Below are 20,051 nucleotides of genomic sequence, written 5' to 3' on the forward strand. Positions count from 1 at the left end.
GTTCACGACTAGCAATATGATTTATGCCTTTTACCCCCAAAGTAACATGTGAGTTTGTGTTGCTCTTTTCCGTTGGAAACGAAAGCTGTTCTGTAGAATGACAAATGCTTTTCTTTTCCTTTGTGACAAAATTATAAATTAGTTTTATCCTAACATCTGAATTTCTTCAATTTATTTCTCTGATGTAGACAATTTTTTGGAAGATGTGTTTGCAAATAATAGCTGGTAGTTTGTTTGTTAAATGGTATCATGTACATAGGGATAGATTTTTCGTCTCTCGTCACCTTTACTTTCCTTTTGAAGTTTCGTCGTATCGTATGTATTATGGGTACTCTTTGTCCATTACATAACAAAATGCACTAACAATTCCATTCCCCCTGCTCCTGTCGGTTTTCGAACCCATTCCCCCTACTCCCGTCGGTTTTCCACCCTTTCCCACCCACCCCCGTCAGTTTTCGAACCCATTCCCCCTGCTCTCGTCGGTTTTCGCACCCCTTCCCCCCACCCCTGCCGGTTTTCGTACTCTTTCTGCCCACCCTTGTTGATTTTCGCGCAATTTGATCAGGAGAGAGAGATGCGCGTGGGTGGCGAGGGATTACTGTTGTGCGGGTAGTGGCGGGGTGCGTGGGGGATGGCGGCTGCGGGGATGGGGGAGGGGGGAGCTGCTGGGGTTTAGGGGTAGGATTAGGGTTAGATTAGGTTAGGTTTAATTAGGATTAGGGTTAATGATGCAAAATTGTAAATAAAGCTAACTGTGGGTTAACGGCAGTTAGGCAAAAGGGTATCTGGTGCACGTTTTATATTTCCTCCATTTTGTTTTAAATGCAATGAAGGGTATTATTTGTGGGATATAAATATTCATTTGTTGCATATAAAACGAAATGAGAGGTAAAACGTTTTGCGTTTTACTCTTAAAAGCTGACATGGAAGGAAAAAGGCCGGGTGAGTTGGATCAATTGCCACAACGTTCAACTGACTCATAAATCATAATAATAGTCGCCATTTTCCCCTTCCATTCATTTAAATAAAATCAGCGATTAACAAACAATCTTCATACTTGATGCTCATACTTCCAAGATTTAGAAGAGATTGAGAAACAAAGATCATCTCTTTAATCAACTATGGTATGTTTTTCGCCATTTTTCTAAAGTTTCTATATTTTTTATGAGCATTTCTTATTCTACTCAAATTTGTTTATTTTTTTGAAAATAATAATTTCCATTCCTGTTTCGAAATTATTGAAACGTTAATTATGCTTTCGGTAATTTGTTGTTAAAATATGATAATCTGATGTACATTTTGCAGACATTCCTTTTGAGAGGATTAAGAAATAATAACAAAAAAGTTTCTTGATTGGGAATTATGTTTTTGTGAATGGGAAGAAGTTTTTGAACAATTTTAGTGATTAATCTACGAATAATCAAAGCAAATGAAACAGCATTATTCGATCGTGCTATTTGGGTAACTCTTTCACTCTTTCAGCACATTATGCATGATGGGTAATATGTTCCACATTAATCATTATTATCATATACCCGGGTGTACCATGCTCATGATATAAGGCTATTTTTTTATCATTTGAAACCTCCAGATGAACATGATCACACAATAGTTAGAGCTCCAAATGAACAAATGTGCAAAAATAGCTTTGGGGGTACCACGTGGGTGTATGATGAATGCACTCGTTTCTTTCTTTAGAACTATGTTTTTTTATTATTATTAATCATACCGTAATGCTCTTGTAGTGTATTTTGAGTAGGAATAACTGTTTTTTATGAGTGAATATGAGATATGCTGTTTGATTCTGAAGTATATATTCTTTAACTTTGAATTGTATATGATTCGAGAGTATGATGCACATTATTTTCCTGTTTTCTTGTGCATATATAATTAGTTCCAAATTTTAATGTTAAATTTTTTGAACTTTTAAATTTGAAGTTGGGGGATGAAAGAAAATGGTAATATGTCTAATGCAGAATAAAGAAGCATCACTTGGAAGTAAGAAGAAGCATGTGCTCCTTTTAGCTTATCAGAGTCTTGGAATAGTTTATGGAGACTTGATTATTTCTCCTCTTTATGTCTATGACAATGCCTTCTCCGGATCATTGCATCATCATCAAACCGAGGAAGTCATATTTGGTGTGTTATCATTGATCTTTTGGAGCCTCACTGTTTTCTCCTTGTTCAAGTATGTCGTCATTATTCTAAGTGCAAATGATAATGGCGAAGGTAATTCTTTCTTCTTCGTTTTTAGTTGTACCTTAGGCTCCAGTTGTAGGTCTTGTGTATATCGAGTGCAGTCTTACATAATTTAAACCCCTTGCAAATTGTTATCCAGAAAAGGCAAATGGTTAGGTGCAAGTGGTGTACTTTTGGGATAAACAAACTTAGGTAGCCAATCTTGTTCCTAGGTAACACTGCTTTGTTTTTAATTTTTTGGTGAAAACTAAAGCTCATTCACATAAACATATTAAATAAGTCATTACAGTCGGATATATAATTGTCTAAGCAATGACTGGGGGGTTGGGGAAATCCTAGTTATAATCCATAGGAAGAGAAGGGGGGGGGGGGTTGAGGTGGGTGGGTTGGTGTTCGCCTTGGCCTGCCCCATAATCTTGGAATTCAATAAGTAATATCTTGTCTACGATTGAGGCATTAATCTGTTCTAGTGGAGATGGCAAGGACATATGTAAACTTTTTTAAGTATACAACAGACTTGATCAAGTTCCGCCATTTCTTGCAAAAGCCCACCAGCCCTGGTTTTTGTCTGCTTGAATGTAGAGTATACAACAGACTCAATCACTCCGAATCACATAGGAAAGTGAAATTTGTACAGGGTTCATGTCTTTGTAATTCGAGGTGACTAAACCACAAGTTTGTATGTTTTCTATATGTTAACGAGAGATTACTTAATAGAAGTATCTTTTACGAATTCTTTTGATGCTCATGATCAATTAGTGTAAGATCATTTTACCCGAACTTGCTCTTTCATCAGGAGGTACTTTGGCTTTGTACTCTATTCTACGCAGACATGCGAAATTCAATCTACTCCCAAATCATCAAGCAGCAGATGAGGAGCTTCAAGCATATCATAGGCCTGGCTATGTAACAAGATCCACCCGATTCCGGATATTCCTTGAGAAACACAAACATTATAGAACTTGTTTACTTCTTATTGTTCTATTTGCAGCCTGCATGGTCATAAGTGATGGTGTGTTTAGTCCGGCTCTTTCTGGTAAGAGATCTTATGAGAACCTATACGTATTCTACTTATTGTTTTGTACGGACGTAAGCATTTTTTTTCTTCTTATCAGCCAATTGATAATTGGTTTTTTCACAGTTTTGTCATCATTCCAGGGGCTCAAAGTTCATAACAAGAGCCTAAATCATGGTGAGTTTGTTCTTATTGTAAATACTCATGGTCAATTTCCTGTTTAAGAAGGCATAGGGAAAGTCCACAACTTACTCCGAGGATGTGCTTGGACAATACTTCCAACCTCTATGAAAATACTACTGCTTAATGCTTTAGTTAGTGACAAAGGATAATAACTCAGGTAATATGGCGACTATTGTCTGCATGGTTCTGGTTGGCCTCTTTGCTTTACAACACCGAGGTACCCATAAAGTCTCGTTCATGTTTGCTCCCGTTGTAATCGTTTGGTTGTTATCCATTGCTGCTCTTGGGATCTATAACATTTTAAAATGGAATCATGGAGTCTACCGAGCTCTTTCTCCATATTATATCTACAAATTCTTTAAGCAAACTCAGAAAGTTGGCTGGAGTTCCATAGGAGGCTTACTTTTGTGCATCACAGGTTAAACTGTTAGTTTTTTGCTTCTTTGTGTAATTACCATCATCTAATTGATAACTCATAATAGTAATACAGGTTTATCCGGCATTTACAGGTTCAGAGGCTATGTTTGTGGACCTTGGCCACTTCTCAACTGCATCAATCAGGGTTTGTCTAATCAAACTTCTATAATTGCCAACAAGTTTAATGTCATTTACATCTTTTGGACAGCTCATCTAAACCTTCTTTCAGACCACTAACTTCTTTTTTCTGTATATTGCTTGAATTAAACACTTTTGTGTAACTTTTTAACTTTGATTTTTTTTCTGTATTAACTTTTTTATAGACTAACCTTTATCTATCTTCTTTTGCAATTTGCTGTTTTTTGTCTGACTAATAGTGGTTTCACTGTTTTTTTGATATAAGAATTTGGCTTCCATCTTCTGTGAATTTTATAGGAGACAAATAACTACTTGCTTTCACCTCAAATCTACTTCTCACCCTGTCAAAATAAGCTGTGAAGGCTTTATATATAACTCACCCTGTAGCTTATCTCAGTTTGCAGTGGACCGCTAGAAGATTGATCTGATGGGTACTTGTAATGCAGATTGCTTTTTCTTGCCTGGTTTACCCTTGTTTAGTTCTTCAGTACATGGGGCAAGCAGCGTTTCTTTCAAAAAACTTCTCTGTTGTTACATCAAGTTTTTATAATTCCATCCCAGGTGAGTTTATTGTTAAAAAATGATTCTAACACCTGTGTGTTATACTTCTATTTATATCGAAATATGGTAATTGGTAAATAATACTCTTCTATATGTTTCATAAAAGAAAATCCTAATTATTGTCAAGAAGGAGCAATATACTTGCTTACTTGATTAAGGCTATTCACCTAACAGTTCTCCACATAACAAAATAGTATGTTGACTTAGTTGGTTACTATTACTAACAAAACGTAATGACAGAGCTACTTCGGGTAAGAACGTCAATATATCTTTTTGAAGAATGGTTAGGTAAATAGCCTTTTTTGGTCCGTTCTTTTAGCCAAAGTACATTGCTCTTTGGTATTGATAAACAAGAATATTGTCTTTTGTAGATCCCTTTTTTTGGCCAATGTTTGTACTAGCAATTCTGGCTGCATTTACGGCTAGTCAAGCTGTCATATCCATGACATTTTCAATAGTGAAACAATGCCAAGCACTAGGGTGTTTCCCTCGCGTCAAGGTGGTCCACACAACAAGATGGATTCGAGGTCAGGTTTACATCCCGGAACTAAATTGGATACTTATGATCCTCAGTATGGCTGTTGCTATTGGATTTCAAGACACAACTCTCATAGGCAATGCATATGGTAATTAAGTTCTATTTAAATTGATTTTGTTTGACTGATTAATAAATATTATGCTCGTGGACATCCTTCGTGTTTAAACTTACAGAATGTTCTTTGATCTAAGATGTTGGGGGCTTACTTAGAGTCCAGCTAAACACCAAACAGTTTGGTGGAGAATAAGGTGTGAAAAGATAACACCCTTACTACAAGGTGGTACAGACATATTTGCTCTCAATTAGTTTCCATTTATTACTAACCATGCTTAAGGGTAATATTATCGCAGTTTGTATTATCCACCAAAACTTGGTGTTTAGTGGTCTTCATATAGGATAGAAGAGGAATTTCTGACAACCAAGTTTTGCTGTGTTGCAAAAAGTAAAGAACTCTGGACAAATTGCCATCTTTTGTCCTTACAACCTTAATCTTTTCTTGGAAGTTTACCTCATTTTGACCTCTTTATAGATGCATCTTCTGGTCTCTGTGATCATAGATCACAAGACTTTATATTATAGATCCATCTATAATATAAAAACAAGCATTATTTCTCACTGATTGCATTATACATAGCAAGTACATTTTTTTGTCAGCACATGTGTCTATGCACTTTCATACAATGCTAACCTCCCATTATTTCTGCATTAAACAATTTAATGAAACAAATTACACGTTTTGACCTAGCTCATTAAGGATTTTAAATTTGTGCTGTTTCTTTTCAGGGCTAGCCTTCATGAGTACAACTCTAGTTAATACATGGTTGCTATCACTTGTAATCATTTTCGTATGGTCGCACAACATTGTGACCGCGTTACTACCATTGTTGCTGTTTACACCAATTGAGTTGATCTACCTCTCATCATACTTTGTGAAACTATCTAAAGGCGGGTTGGCTCAGCTTGTTTTCACAACGCTCTTCATGTTTGTTATGTATGTTTGGAACTATGGCAGCAGACGCAAGTACTTGCTCGAAGTGCAGAATAAGGTGCCTATGAAATGGATCCTTGGATTAGGCCCTAGCCTCGGTGTTGTAAGAGTTCCCGGTATTAGCCTCATCTACACTGAATTAGTCAGCGGAGTTCCTGCCATTTTCACCCAGTTTCTAACGAACTTACCTGCCATTAACCAAACTGTGGTTTTTGTCTGCATCAAATCAATTCCTGTACCTCATGTCTCTGACAGAGACCGGTATCTTGTTGGCCGAGTTGGGCCTAAATCTTATCGTATGTACCGTTGTATCATACGTTATGGTTATCAAGATGTTGATAAATATGTTGATGACTTTGAAGACAACCTTGTTATGAGCATTACAGAGTTCATTAGAATGGAAGCAGAAGGTTGTAGAACATCCGATGAACTGATTGATGCTCGGATGGCTGTCGTAAGAACTTCTGGCAAGTTCGGGACAAGATTAGTGACATCTGATAGCAGTTCCGCGAATAAGGGCATAACTTCAAGATACAAAAGAAGTTGCAGTATGGGAAAGTCATCAACTTTGCATAGTTTACATAACAAATATGAAGTGGAAGAATCACCAGAATTCAGTCAGAGACATACCAGGTTTCAGTTACCAGGTGATGAATATTTAGAGGAGGAATTAAAGGAAGAATTGATAGAGCTTTTGGAAGCTAAGGAAGCTGGGATTGCATATATAGTTGGACATTCATTTATAAGAGCACGACGACATTCATCTAAGCTCAAAAGATTTGTAATAAATAGGGCTTTTTCTTTCTTAAGGAAGAATTGTCGTTCTTCAGCTGTGGTTCTACATATTCCACATATTAGTTTGATTCAGGTGGGTGTGGTTTATTATATATAGTACAGTAGTACTTATGTACCTTCCTATTCCTTAATTCAAACTTCAAAGGTGGTTAACTCAAGTGTTTTTCATTGATGACTTGCGTGGAATTACTTACTCAGGCTTTTCATCTTAATGCTAGTACTGATGTCAGATTTTTCAATTGATGCCATGACACAAGTGTTAAAGCCTAAATAAAGTAACTAACCATGCATATGTAAGGTTACCAATAACCATTTTATTAATGTATCAATCTAATTGTAGTTTACGAAAATTGTTTTGATAATTTCTTAATAGCTACTTGTAATGTTACACTATCTATCTCCTCTTTCTCTCTCTCCTCGAATCGTGTTGTATTCGTCGTGGTGGTTGTACGATTTCTCTCTCTTTGAGCGGTGGTTTTGTGGTGGTGCCGTCATTTTTGTTATCGGTGGTGGTGCTGGAAAAGATCGGAAGGAGGCCTGACGAGGAAGCGGGAGGGTTGTCGTGCTGCACGAAAGATTAAAGGGAGATGCGAGGGTGGAAAGAGATGAAGGGAGAAGACAAGGGGAGGGGGGACGGAAGGATGGGGAAAGGGAGAGGGGGGTGGCAGGGATGGGCAAAGATTGGGGTAGAGGGTTGATTGCTTGTGATGGGTAAGGGGATTACACGGCGCTTGTTGTGGGGGTTGGAACCGGGTGGGGTGGGGGTCGGGTTGGGGTGGAGCTGCAGGGGTGGTGTAGGTCTAGTGATGGCCACTGGTGCGGGCTGGGCGGGCCGGACCGTGGGCCAAAGCGGGCTGGACTGAGATTTCACAGCCCAGGACCGGACCATGAAATTCATGGGTTGGGTGTGCTGGTCCGCGGGCTGAAAACTCTTGGCCCACACCGGTCTGTTACCGGTTTTCACGGTTCGAGAAGCGGTTCTGGCATTCGTGGGCATAGTGGGCTGGACCGGGCTGGCGGGCCGGCATGAGATATTTTTTTTCAAAATTATTTAAGCATTAAAATTATTCATTATTGTTACATAAAATCTTTAAAATGAATAAAAATATATACAATAATTAAAATTAATGAATAATTTCATTATTTTAAAATTTGACTGAACTATAATATATGCAATTTGATTAAAATATACACAATTTGGTTCAATAATAACGTGGACTGGGTTGGGCTGGTTCATGGGCTGGGCTGGACCGGTTTCGTGGTCCGGGCTGGGCGGTTTTAGTAGCGGGCTGGGCTCAAGAAATTTGGCCCACGGCCCACCCACCAATTTCACGGTTCGAGCTGGGCTGGACCGGGCTTTTTGCGAGCCCGACCCACACGGCCCACGAGGTGGGCTGGGTTGGATGGGCTGGATTGGCCCGCACTATTGGCCATCTCTATGTAGGTCGTAAGGGGATGGCATGGATGGTGGTGGTTATAGAGGGAAAAAAAGGTAGAAGAAGGAGACACTAGACTGACCAATGAAAGTGTGGCATGTGTCACACTTGACTTGTTATGCTGGTTACAAACAGGTCAAGGACCATTATGAGAAGATAACACCAAAAGGTTGGATTATAAAAAAGTAACTTATAAATGTAAATGTTTTAAGAAAATCGCTTAAATATTGGATTATTAGAATTCAATTTTTCCTTGCTTCTTTTTTTTTTTAAATTCTTTTTGGTATAAATAATCGAAATTAAATTCCGAAATTGTTTAAAACTTACCACCCTCGTGGGGTTCACGATTTACCCCTATGAGATTCCTATGAATCCCTTGGTTTGATTGTTGTTGGTAAATAATATCTCCACAAGTAGATAACTAATACAATCAAGGGGAGGGAATGCTAAATAACATACCTCATTACATAAATTTTTTCCTTTCCTTACATCCTTAGCTAGATGATCCGCTACTTTATTAGCCTTTCACCCTTCAAACTTTACACTACATTGCTTGAAGAAGCTCCCTCCAACTTTGCAAGAAGGAAAGGTTCGAATGAGATATCCGATATCCATACTTAAGATGCATCCAGGTATATGATGAATGTGCTCGTAATATAGACCATGTACAACATGGTCCGTTACTCACAAGCCCACCAATCTCAGGGGGCAAATACGACTATTCGCACTTTAATAAAATCTGAAAGGCTGCCTTAGCCAATATACATGGAGTGAGTGGTTGGTGAGAGTAACTCATCTACGCTTGAAGCTTCCTCGTTTTTTCCAAATCCAAATTTCAAAATTTTTAATTACTCCCATCAAAAAATTCCCAAAATCGAATTCTTTAGGTCTTATTTCCTCGATTAATTTGAACTACTAATTCAAATTCGGCGAATTTTTAGGTTCGTATTATTCTGTTAATGGAAACTAAAGTTCAATTGAAGTTGAATTTGAATTTGAATTTGAAGCTGTAAATCTGCAACAATCAAAATTGTCGTCAACTCAATTCTTCATCTTCTCCAATTTCTCTCTCTTCGATCGGTTCTTAATATTGGTTGCAGTAGTTTGAATTCAAGGAATTAGGGTTTTGCTTCATCTGTAATTTCCCCCCAAATGCATAGGTTTGGTAAAATCGACGAAAAGACGCGGAGATAACCCTAATTTCTACCTCAATGTTGAGCTCTTCTTCTTATTGTGTCTCTCATCGTCCACTAACTTTACCTTCTCTCTCTAGAATTAGGGTTCCGAATCGTCCAGCTAGCTTATCTACGTTTAATCGCAACTTTCGCGTAGTTGATTCTCATTTTAGCTTGTCAAAATCTGTAAGTAATCTTTAAAATTCGTCCTTTGAATTTTATTTTATGATATTGTAATTGCAATTTTTGTACTATTTGCTAGGATTATTTTGTGCAATTGATTGTGTAACTGGTTGAGGAATTTTGTTGTGACTTTTGTGTTGTTATGGGATTTTTTGTAGAGATGGAAAATATCTTGTTTTAGGCAAGAGGAGTTTTCATCAGAGGATTTGAAACCTGAGGTGGTTGAAGATGTTTTAGCTGAAGAATTGGTGAAGCCGAAACTCGAAACTGAGAAAGTCCTAAAAAAGGATTGGAGGTCCGTTCTTAAAGAGGTAATTTATAACTAACATATTTGCAAATGTATAGTGAATGATACTTCCTCCGCTGTTTCTAAATAAATGCAGCACTTTGACAAGCTTCAAAGTCAAGCCGTGGCATTTATTTATAAACGGAGGAAGTATATCGTTTGAGTGAATTATATTGCAACAACTTCATGAGGTGATAAGTTGATTTAAATGTGCAAAATGAAGTCTGTATGTTGAATTGTAATTGAATGAAATGGTTGTGCTGGGAAACAGTTGCATTTTACTTTGTTATGGATTTTGACATGTAGGGTTCATCTCGAGTAGGAAGAATGCATCTTGTCAATGTTTTTCTTGAATGTATCAGTGGCTTTTAGGAGAACAATGGTTGGGTTTCTTTCAGAATATCGAAGCTTAATTAATAATTTGTAAAGGAGAGGTTTCTTCAAAGTTATAGCTCGGAATAATGACTCAACACTACTGCTGTCAGCTTTTAGTGGCTTACTTAACTGGCCAGTTTGTGGCCTGTGTTAAATTTTAAGCTATAGAAGTATAAAGTTCTTTTCTTTGTTTTTCACCTTTCTTCTCTTTTCCTCCATGTGTGATTTTCTTTACTATTACTATGTTCCTAAACACACTGATGGAAGCTTTTGGTCCTCTTGATTCCTAGTAATCAAAGAATCAACATATATTCTATGATTTATTTTTCAGTGATCATGTAGCTAGTACCTTTAAAGTTTGAGGAAATTTAATGTGGCTCAAAAGAAATACACGATAAAGCATTGTCTATATGGGAATTAATTTGGTGAAATGTTGAACAACCACTTAAATCATCATTGAGTGGCTATATACAATCCCTCAAAGCAGGAGACTTTGGGCTCTTCTGTATGGCATTAATTTAATATAGAACCACCGCAGCCAAGTATGGAATTTGGCCCTAGCGTTCGTGAGATTCTACATCCATAAACTGTTTCTGTCTATTGACACTAGCATAGTTACAGGCTGTGCAGAACACCTTTATCTCAGGTTATCTATGGGTCACTTAGAGACAAGAGATATGTAAAGATCTATGAGTATGGATGGCCTGGAACTATAAATCTTAGATCTCGAGCCCTTACATCTAGTGTTAGAATGCTATATTTGTGGTGGCCATAAAACTCTTTAGAGTTGTTGCAATTGCAAACTATCTCATGCTTTGACACAATGGTCTTTTAGAATTGACAATTGGACTTAAGGATAATTCTTGGACAGTCCTGCTGCGGACCAAAGTTTATGATTTAGTAAAAGTTTTGGCTGGGCCAAAATTTGGGTTCTCTTTTGATATATATTCATTTTTAACTTGGGACATGTTATGCTGGGGAAGCAGCATGGCGGTAATTCCAGGGTTATGTGTGTGCAGTGGTATTGGTTCCAGCAGCTTGTTGCAGTTCACATGCTTCTCTTTATTTCCATTGTACTATTCTTCCAAGGTAATTATAGGCATACTGATGGCTTGCTAACTTTTCAGGCTGCTGTTGCCGTGTTTAGAGCATTTGGGGATCGCTGGACTGTACCATGGCCAGGGGAGACCATATTGCAAGTAAGTTCCTCTGCTTATTTTTTCAATTATGAATTTTTGTCATACGGCAAATAATTTTTTATTTAAATTTTCCTGAGAGGGGGGAAGGGCTGAAGGGGGGATAACAATAAATATAATACAATTACAATGTACAAGTGCATTGAAGTCCAAGCTCATTGTATAGCTTTTGTTCTGTATAGTCCATATGTTCTTTTATTTCCTCAAGCACAATTATATAGTTAGACCTACTTATGGGGTCAACTTGTTCGGCAAAAGTAGCTATTGTAGTACACCCTCCGTTTCCTAAAGATCTTCCCTCTTTCCGTTTAAGGGTGTTTCCAAAAGATCTTCCCACTTTTGCTTTATTCCTATTTACCCTTTCATGTCACTATCATAGGGTCCACCATTACATTATTAATTCAATTTTACTCCCTTTCTCTCTCCTACTTTAACCCCTTTTTATTTGTTTATTATCTTAACCCCTTTCTCTCTCCTACTTTACTCACACCATGCCCCACACAACTTGATTTTCCTTGGTATCTGTAGGAACAGTAAGTGAGAAGATCTTTAGGAAACGGAGGGAGTATTTGTTAGCTGTTTGAGTAGCCGTTAGCTGTGTGGTAGTAGCTGGTAAAAGTAGTTTAAAATATGTGTTTGGTAAAATTAGTTGTAGAAATTATATAATATAAAAATGACATTAATAATTATAATATTAATTTCAATAACATTATCAATTATTTCATGGTATCATGAACACAATGCATTACTTTTTTTGTAATAGGAAAATATTTGTTAAATTCAATGTAAAATGTTTAAATTTTAGCTTAACCAAATGTTTGTATTATGAGCACATTGTTTATGTTATAAATACCCATTTAAACAACCTTGTTAACAAACATGAGTTATTGTATAGAAAAAATCTTAATTTTGGCCAATATAAAAGTCCTAAACTAGAATAGTAACATTCAATATTTAATTTTAGAATTACTACCTTTTAGATTTTGTTGAAACAAGTTCTATAAACAGAGGGTTAGATCTAGCTTCTACTCTATTTAACAACAGATCATTCTCATTGAACTTTTACATGCAAATTATATGAATTTGCCATAGAGGTGCAAGGAACAAAAGACCAAACGAATTGTGTATTCACCCGAAGTAATAGCAAGGTGAAGAACAATTTTATAGCCACCAAGGGCACCAACCGAATAATTTATGCAATCACTCCATCTAACAGATGGATGACACATAATTGCAGCGGTGTTGGTGGTTGATGTGTCTTGTTGCTTGTTTGTGGTATGTTTTCGGTGCTTTGTTTATCTCTCATCCTCCTCCTCAAAGCCACCATTAGCAACCACTTATGTCCTCCAAATTGCTAATGGCTGAAACGGCTGCCGCAACCAGCTGATGACATCGAGAAGTTTTGAAGCATAGTCGACCACATAAGCACCTTCATTTCGTATTGGTGATTTGGATATAGATTATTGCAATAAAAATATGGATTTTCCTCCACATTCATTGAACTGTGCTAGATTTGGATAGAGGCAGAACAAGAACGAAGATGAGATCGACGATTTTTGTACTTTTTTCAAAAAAAAAAAAAAAAAAAATAGGAATGCTACTTTTCTCTTGAACACTATAAATTGTAATGTTTGCGAAAAGCTATCTAAACACTACTTGAAACTCTAACCACTACTCTAACCTTTATCATGCCAAACACTTGATTAGTATTTTGACCAAGTCAAAACACTAAAAACTAGTTTAAAAGCTATCGTCGAACAGGCCATAAATATAGGTCATCAGTTGTCATAAATGTAGGTTGTATGTCTTGCTTAGGCGATATACCTTATCTTGGACAAGCCTAATGCTATGGTGTCAGAACAAGGCTGTATCGTATCGCCCATGTCGTAAAGGTTTTGAAATCTATCGAATCGATATTACCCATATCTTAAAGGTGTAAAAAAACTGTGCTTTAGGCGAATCCTAAGGATATCTTATGGTTTAAGTCGATATTTGGCGGTGCGACAACCGCATCATGCTCGTTCCCGCATCATTGTGACCGTTACCGCGATCGTGACCAAATTGGCATTTTCGAACTATGCTAATGCTGAGTAGAACACAAGATTGCGGCCAAGGAGAAGTTAACTTCTAAGTTAAGGGCAATGATTAAGCCTGTTGGTAAACTAAGGCTATTGTCAACTCCTGTGAAAAGGCAAAGGTTGAGGCTAAGCAGTCTGTCAAAAATTGTGTCTGAGCAAGCGTAAGGATATGAATTATGATGAACTCTTGGGCGCATTCAGGTTTTTCAGTCTTGGCTTCTATGGCAAGCTTATACAGAATTTTCCATGCTCTGTGACTTTTGTTGACACCCCAAGATATTGTACTGGAATTAGCTGCCTTATTCCGAGCTGCCAGGTTTGTATATTATAAACTAGCTGCAGTTATAAGGTGGCATAATCTTTGTTCTATGCAAGCACAACTGTTCTAGAGCCGTTCGAGAAGTGACGACACCAGACCATAAAAAGGATTTACATATAGCCTTCAGCATCTTAAGCACTTTGGGGAAAATAATAAGACCTGAGCCAGAATACCTTTGTCTCGACAAGGATAGGTTTTTTCAGTTTTCAGAATAATAAGACCTGAGCCAGAATGCCTAAGACAGGTATCTAGCTGTTCAACTTCTATCTTTTACTCATTGTTTCAACCAACACTTAACAACGTCTGGTTCATATTAGTGGTATGGGTTTAGAATCAGGAATGAAACTAAGGTGGTATAGGGTTGGAAGTTGATACCTAATACCATGTGTTAGGTTTTATTTGAGAATGAAATTTTTTCTTTTATTTGATAGTTAGAGGTAATGGTATGAGTCATACCCACCTCCCCCCTGGGTCTCTAAACCCCATACTGTATGGGTTTGAGGTATGGGTTTTAAATCTATCAATTTATTAAACAAACACTAGGTATGGGTTTTGATCATTCTGAATGCATACCTCATGCCAGAATCATATGAACCAATCGCTTCTAAGTAGTCTGTTCCTTGACCACCTCTCAGCTAGATTATGCTGATTCTCAAAAAATTATTGTTTGGGAAACTATTATATTAATCAGATGATAATGGTATTTGCAAGTTAACATTGAAAAATATGTAGAGATGGGACAATATGTATTACATAATGGCCTCGTAGAACAGTTTGTCTTAGTATGTTCTTGTTGTTATTGAAAAGCTAGGACATCATATGGGCTTAGTTTTGAGCAAAAGTAACCGCTTCTTTGGTTAATGCAATCTTCTTGGCAGTAGATATTTGTTAGTTGATGAGGCTTTTGAACATGCAATGGCCAGGTGTACTACCATTTCCTGAGTATGTGCTCTATTGTGTATGATTGTATTTCAGTGAGTTCCTATATCATTCTTTCTGTGCATGAAATAAATTCTTTTGCATTAAACATCTGCAAATGTAGCCTTCATATTAATAACAATGGAACTGACTTCTGATTTTCATTTAAGAAATGCTATAATGTCTTTTACTGGAGTCATTTGCTTACTGAGTCTCCTAGATTATAGATCATGTACAACAATTTCTGAGGTAATTGACGTTTTCTGTTGATTCAGGTTATGCTATTATGGATGACTTCATTTTGGTTGGTCGGTACCTGGATGATGCCATTGGCAGCAAATATTACTGGTTTCAGCAAAGACTCTTTATCATATAGAGGACAAGCGTTCTACAGCCTAGTGACTGATCTTGCTGAAGGCTTAGCAGGCATCGCTATCCTTCGTCAATGCTTATCTCGTTTTCGTCCACTTCCTCTGGAATGGTTTAAATTTAGCCTGAAAGGAAACTGGCATCTTGATGTTGCCTTCGGATGCCTCATGTTTCCCCTCGTCAACCGTCTCTCCCAATTCAATCTTGATATATTTCCATCATTGCCATCGATACCTGTAAATACCTCGAGCGTCGAGCAATCTATAATGGCACGGGATCCTGTGGCAATGGGCTTGTACATTGTGGTTGTGTCTGTGTGTGCCCCGATATGGGAGGAGGTAATCTTCCGGGGTTTCCTTCTTCCCTCCTTGACAAAGTACATGCCGGTATGGTGCTCTATTTTGGTAAGTGCAATTGTCTTTGCTCTAGCACATTTCAATGTACAGAGGATACTTCCACTTATTTTTCTCGGGGTTGTCATGGGTGCTCTTTTCGCTCGGACGAGGAACCTTATGCCTTCCATGTTGTTGCATAGTCTGTGGAATGCATTTGTATTCTTAGATTTAATGAAGTAACACCTTTTACAAAGTTCACCCCGAAATATATAAACCAATAATTCATTGGTACTTGCTTCAATTGAAGCATTATTATCGAAGACGAACAACTTGCTCAACCTTTTGGAGTTCCATCTTTCAAGCAAGTCATCTCATAGCTTAACGTATCGGATGCTAATTAACCTGTAGGAGCTTCAAGCATTAATGAAATTTATTTCAATTTGTAAAGTTGAACTTTCCCATGATTCATGGATTTTCGAGAGGATTTTGACTAGAAGATGAGTAGATTGAAGGCGCGAGTTACCCCAGGGGCATAATGTCTCCATGACCATTGGTGTAACAGGTTGCAAAGCCTTCAATAAATTGCAGATATATGAGACCTTGAATAAGATTACTTCTATTCTATTTCATTTTGTACCCAATGTGATATTACTTGCATTTAGAAACAAGTTCAATGTTTTTAATTTTGGTACTCAAAAGTATTTAGAATTAGCCCAGCACTTTAAACAATTGAGAATTCAAATCTCTGGACAGGAAAATATAATACATAAAACAATCTTTCAATTGTGAAATTGTAAACAATCTTTCAATTCTCGTTGTGAAATTGTTTTCTCATTTTGTCAAATTGTTTTCTTATTTTGTCAAATTGTTCAATACATCTAATGGTAAAATTCGAGCAACAAAATTTTTCATCTACTAATATATTAAAAGGTGTTTTTAGTTAAGGAATAGCGACACTCTCTATTAAAGTATTTATAGAGCAAAAAAAAAACAGTTATATATTGTATAGGATTTGATCTCATGACTTTAAATTTATATACTAAACTTTTAATCATTAAACCAAATAATATTTTATTATATAATTTTAAAGTAAAATATAAATAATAAAAATTATAATTATCCGTGGTACAGTCCGACAGACTGTTTTCCGTTTACATGGTGCGTAACATTCTAGTTCATTCATGAAGAATTTTAAAAAATGGTGGTTTAACGTTTATAACACATAAATCAACTACTCCCTCCGTCTTTTTTTATTTACTACAAGCACTTTTTCACAAAGACCAAGGAGGGAGTGGGGACCATTGACATAAATGGAATTAATAAAAAAGCAAATAGGTAAATTGTGAGACCTATGTATTATATATGGAAACATTTACAAAATCAAGAAGGGAGTGATGACAAATTTGTAAATAAAGTGTGGGACCTATGTACTATATATGGAAATATTTGCAAATGTAGCAAATAAATTGAAACACCCCTAAATGGCAAAATGTAGCAAATAAAAAAAGACGGAGGGACTATGTAAAATGTCAGAAGTGGGATTTGAACCCACGCCCTCGTTAGAGGACCAGAACTTGAGTCTGGCGCCTTAGACCACTCGGCCATCCTGACGGCTGTTGACTAAAATAATCACAGATATAATATACTTATTACTCCTTGCTTCTCATCTATCAAATTTTGTTGAATTAGTAGACTTTAGATTGATTATTTAGTTATGTGAATTAGTGATCCAATTGTAGTATACTTTGTTTTGTGATTTCACTGTCTTAACTTTTTAAATTCTTTTAAAAAGGATAGATAGCTGAAGGTTAGGTAAGTAATCTCTTGGTATTATATGTCCACTTGTATATATCGAAAAATAAGAATAACTTATTATAAAGGAGTTGACTCGTAGGTTTATTTGATTATCATGACTCTAAAGAATCAAAGAGGCAACGTATGCTAAATCAGAGGAGGATCTACGATTTGAAATTGGGGAATCCTAACTAAACTAATCAAATAGACAAAGATCGTGTTAATATACAAATGACAAGTTGATTTTAATGATAATAAAATCAAACTTTATAATATTCGAGTCCTTTATTAGAGATTTTTATTATATTAATATTGCAATATATTACCTCCATTTTTAGTATTGATTGACTTCTACACTAATCAATAAATATAACTTTTACTTTTAATGTCTTGAATTATCTGTTACAAAGTTTATAAGTTCATATATAAATTTCTTTAATATATATAGAGTCAAATCCAAAATATTACACAATAAATTTTATTGTTTATTTGTAAACAAATCTTGTCATACTCAATAATCAATATATGAATAGTGTATGAAGTCTATTAGTTGCATTTATATGAAAACGGAAGTAGAATAAATCATTACATCACAAAAACAAGTTTAAATTAAAATAAATTTAAGAGAGTTTATTCAAGTAAAAAAAACTAATATGAACCCGGTGCACACTAATTAGTGTGCACCCGATCCATATCACGTGAGTTTATGATAGTGTATATTGATATGATATAGTGCATGTTAAAATGATATAGTGTATATTAAAATGATATAGTGTATATTAAAATGATATAGTGTATATGTTAAAATGATATAGTGTATGTTAAAATGATATAGTGTATATTAAAATGATATAATGTATGTTACAGTGTATGTTAAAGTGATATAGTGTATGTTAAAGTGATATAGTGTATGTTAAAGTGATATAGTGTATGTTAAAGTGATATAGTGTATGTTAAAGTGATATAGTGTATGTTAAAGTGATTTAGTGTGTGTTAAAATGATATAGTGTGTGTTACAATGATATAGTGTATGTTAAAGTGATATAGTGTATGTTAAAGTGATATAGGGTGTGTTATGGTCATGTGCCTGGGCCTGGTCCACACTATTTTTAGTGTGAACCGGGTCCACACAAGTCGGATTGTTATTCAAGAGAAGGAATTGAAGATTCAAGATAGAAAAGGAAATTGTTGAAATAGAAAAGATAAAGAGCAAGAGGTATAAAATAAAAAGTTAAAGGTAAAAAAAACAAGAAAAAAGTAAAAAGTTTAAAGAACAGGGAACGATCATTTGCTTCAGTAGCAACTAGCTTTGAAAGTTAGGTATATTATCCGCCATCACCCTATTAAATATGCTCATTAAGAGCATTACTCAACTCATGCTCGAACTCATTATCGTATGTGTTTTTTTTTTCCAGTTGAAGTAGTTATCAACTTACACGAACCAATGGAATTAAAATATGGTAAGAACAATAGCCTAAATGAGAACATAGACGGATCTAAATCCTTAGATCATGTTAAATGGATGCTCAAGATGTTTTCTGTGTCATTAATAACATTTTTATAATTAATTTAAAATCTATAAAACTAACACTCGATTTATTGTAAAAGTAAAGAAAAAATTAGTAAAATAGATAAAACCAATCGAAAAATAAAGAGACTAGAAAACCTAATTGTAAACTTTTAAAATTACAAAAAATGCCGTTTATGACACATAAGCATCTAAAAATTCGATTTTGATGATCTAATGGTCTAAACTTTAAATGCTTAATTCAAGTCTCAAGTCGAATTCATGATCGAATAAACTCAAGTTAAATTTGTACTAAATCGATTAATAGTTGCTCAACAGCTGCTCGACTTAATTAGCACCGCTACGTAATATTGCAATAGCAAATTTAAGACAGGTACACTGTACAAGACGAAGTAATGACGCGCAGCTGGGGAGCCGCCATTGTGAGCAATACAAATTCTTCTGAACACTGTTGTATTTCACGTGCAGTTGAACGGTATACCGTATATATATGAGTAAGATCTACCTGGTGAAGCTAAGCTTTGTCTTTGTCTAAATTTCAGCTGTGTACAAACATCTATTGATCTATCTCTTCTAGTTTGCTACAGTCCATGTTTCCTCTCTGATGTAAGTTGTGCCATCTTTTAACTAAATGCTTTTTTTTGGAGTTCTCAATTTGGACAACGCAATCCATTCTTTTGGGCTTTTACAAACTTTGCTTTCAAACACCCATATGGCCATATGGGCTATATGTACTTCGGTAGTATGAATGTATGATGATGGTAGTGGTACTTGGCCTGGTTAGTTAGTAATTACTCCCTTTGTCTTATTTACTTGCTATATTTGCTTTAATACAGTTTTAACATCGAGACGGATCTAATATAATACATATTGACTATATTTTAACTACAAAAAAAAAATCAAAATAATAAACTGATAAACTTTGATGATAGTGTATAAATCTATTCCTAGGAACTCAACCATCAACTTAAGCTTTTGGTTGAGTTGGTCCTTTGACATGTTATCGAGAGTTATCATGACAAAGAGGTCACGGGTTTGAATCTCATGTAATTAATAAGTTCTGTACTTTCGTTCTCTCATGAATAACTTATTCAATTCTATTAAATGAAAGTAACAATCTACCATAAAACCCCATAATGACAACTTCAGCATACAAGGACATTGATACATCTACCCACTGGATAGACTACCCGCTACTAATAGATAATTAAAATATTAATATTTA

General features: G+C 35.8%; 2 protein-coding genes, 1 long non-coding RNA gene and 1 other non-coding gene across 6 annotated transcripts; 3 read left to right on the forward strand and 1 right to left on the reverse strand.

Annotated features, from left to right (window-relative positions):
- Positions 1–934: 934 nt before the first annotated feature.
- On the forward strand, positions 935–7,006 carry LOC104892222 (potassium transporter 7). 3 transcript variants are annotated; one of them, XM_048645187.2, is made up of 9 exons: positions 935–1,124; positions 1,939–2,229; positions 2,996–3,235; positions 3,341–3,391; positions 3,555–3,815; positions 3,907–3,959; positions 4,399–4,513; positions 4,885–5,139; positions 5,835–7,006. In XM_048645187.2, exons 2-9 carry the CDS (start codon positions 1,956–1,958, stop codon positions 6,929–6,931), a joined length of 2,346 nt encoding a protein of 781 aa, XP_048501144.1. In that variant the 5' UTR covers positions 935–1,124; positions 1,939–1,955; the 3' UTR covers positions 6,932–7,006. The 3 variants fall into 3 exon arrangements, with proteins under 3 accessions (XP_048501144.1, XP_010676388.2, XP_048501146.1); XM_010678086.4 differs by having other exon boundaries at positions 1,977–2,229; XM_048645189.2 differs by lacking the exon at positions 1,939–2,229 and having other exon boundaries at positions 937–1,124.
- Positions 7,007–9,024: 2,018 nt separating this feature from the next.
- LOC104892223 (hypothetical protein) lies at positions 9,025–16,140 on the forward strand. Its single transcript, XM_010678087.3, has 4 exons — positions 9,025–9,631; positions 9,787–9,939; positions 11,417–11,488; positions 15,076–16,140. Exons 1-4 carry the CDS (start codon positions 9,482–9,484, stop codon positions 15,742–15,744), a joined length of 1,044 nt encoding a protein of 347 aa, XP_010676389.2. The 5' UTR covers positions 9,025–9,481; the 3' UTR covers positions 15,745–16,140.
- On the forward strand, positions 11,495–13,114 carry LOC125497640 (uncharacterized). The gene is made up of 2 exons (XR_007274654.2): positions 11,495–11,751; positions 12,048–13,114. It is a non-coding gene; the product is annotated as an uncharacterized LOC125497640 (long non-coding RNA).
- Positions 16,141–17,031: 891 nt separating the features above from the next.
- Positions 17,032–17,115, reverse strand: TRNAL-CAA (transfer RNA leucine (anticodon CAA)). The gene has a single exon. It is a non-coding gene; the product is annotated as a tRNA-Leu (tRNA).
- Positions 17,116–20,051: the final 2,936 nt, after the last annotated feature.

This window comes from Beta vulgaris, chromosome 5 (genome assembly GCF_026745355.1).
Source record: "Beta vulgaris subsp. vulgaris cultivar EL10 chromosome 5, EL10.2, whole genome shotgun sequence".
Lineage (NCBI taxonomy): Eukaryota > Viridiplantae > Streptophyta > Magnoliopsida > Caryophyllales > Amaranthaceae > Beta > Beta vulgaris.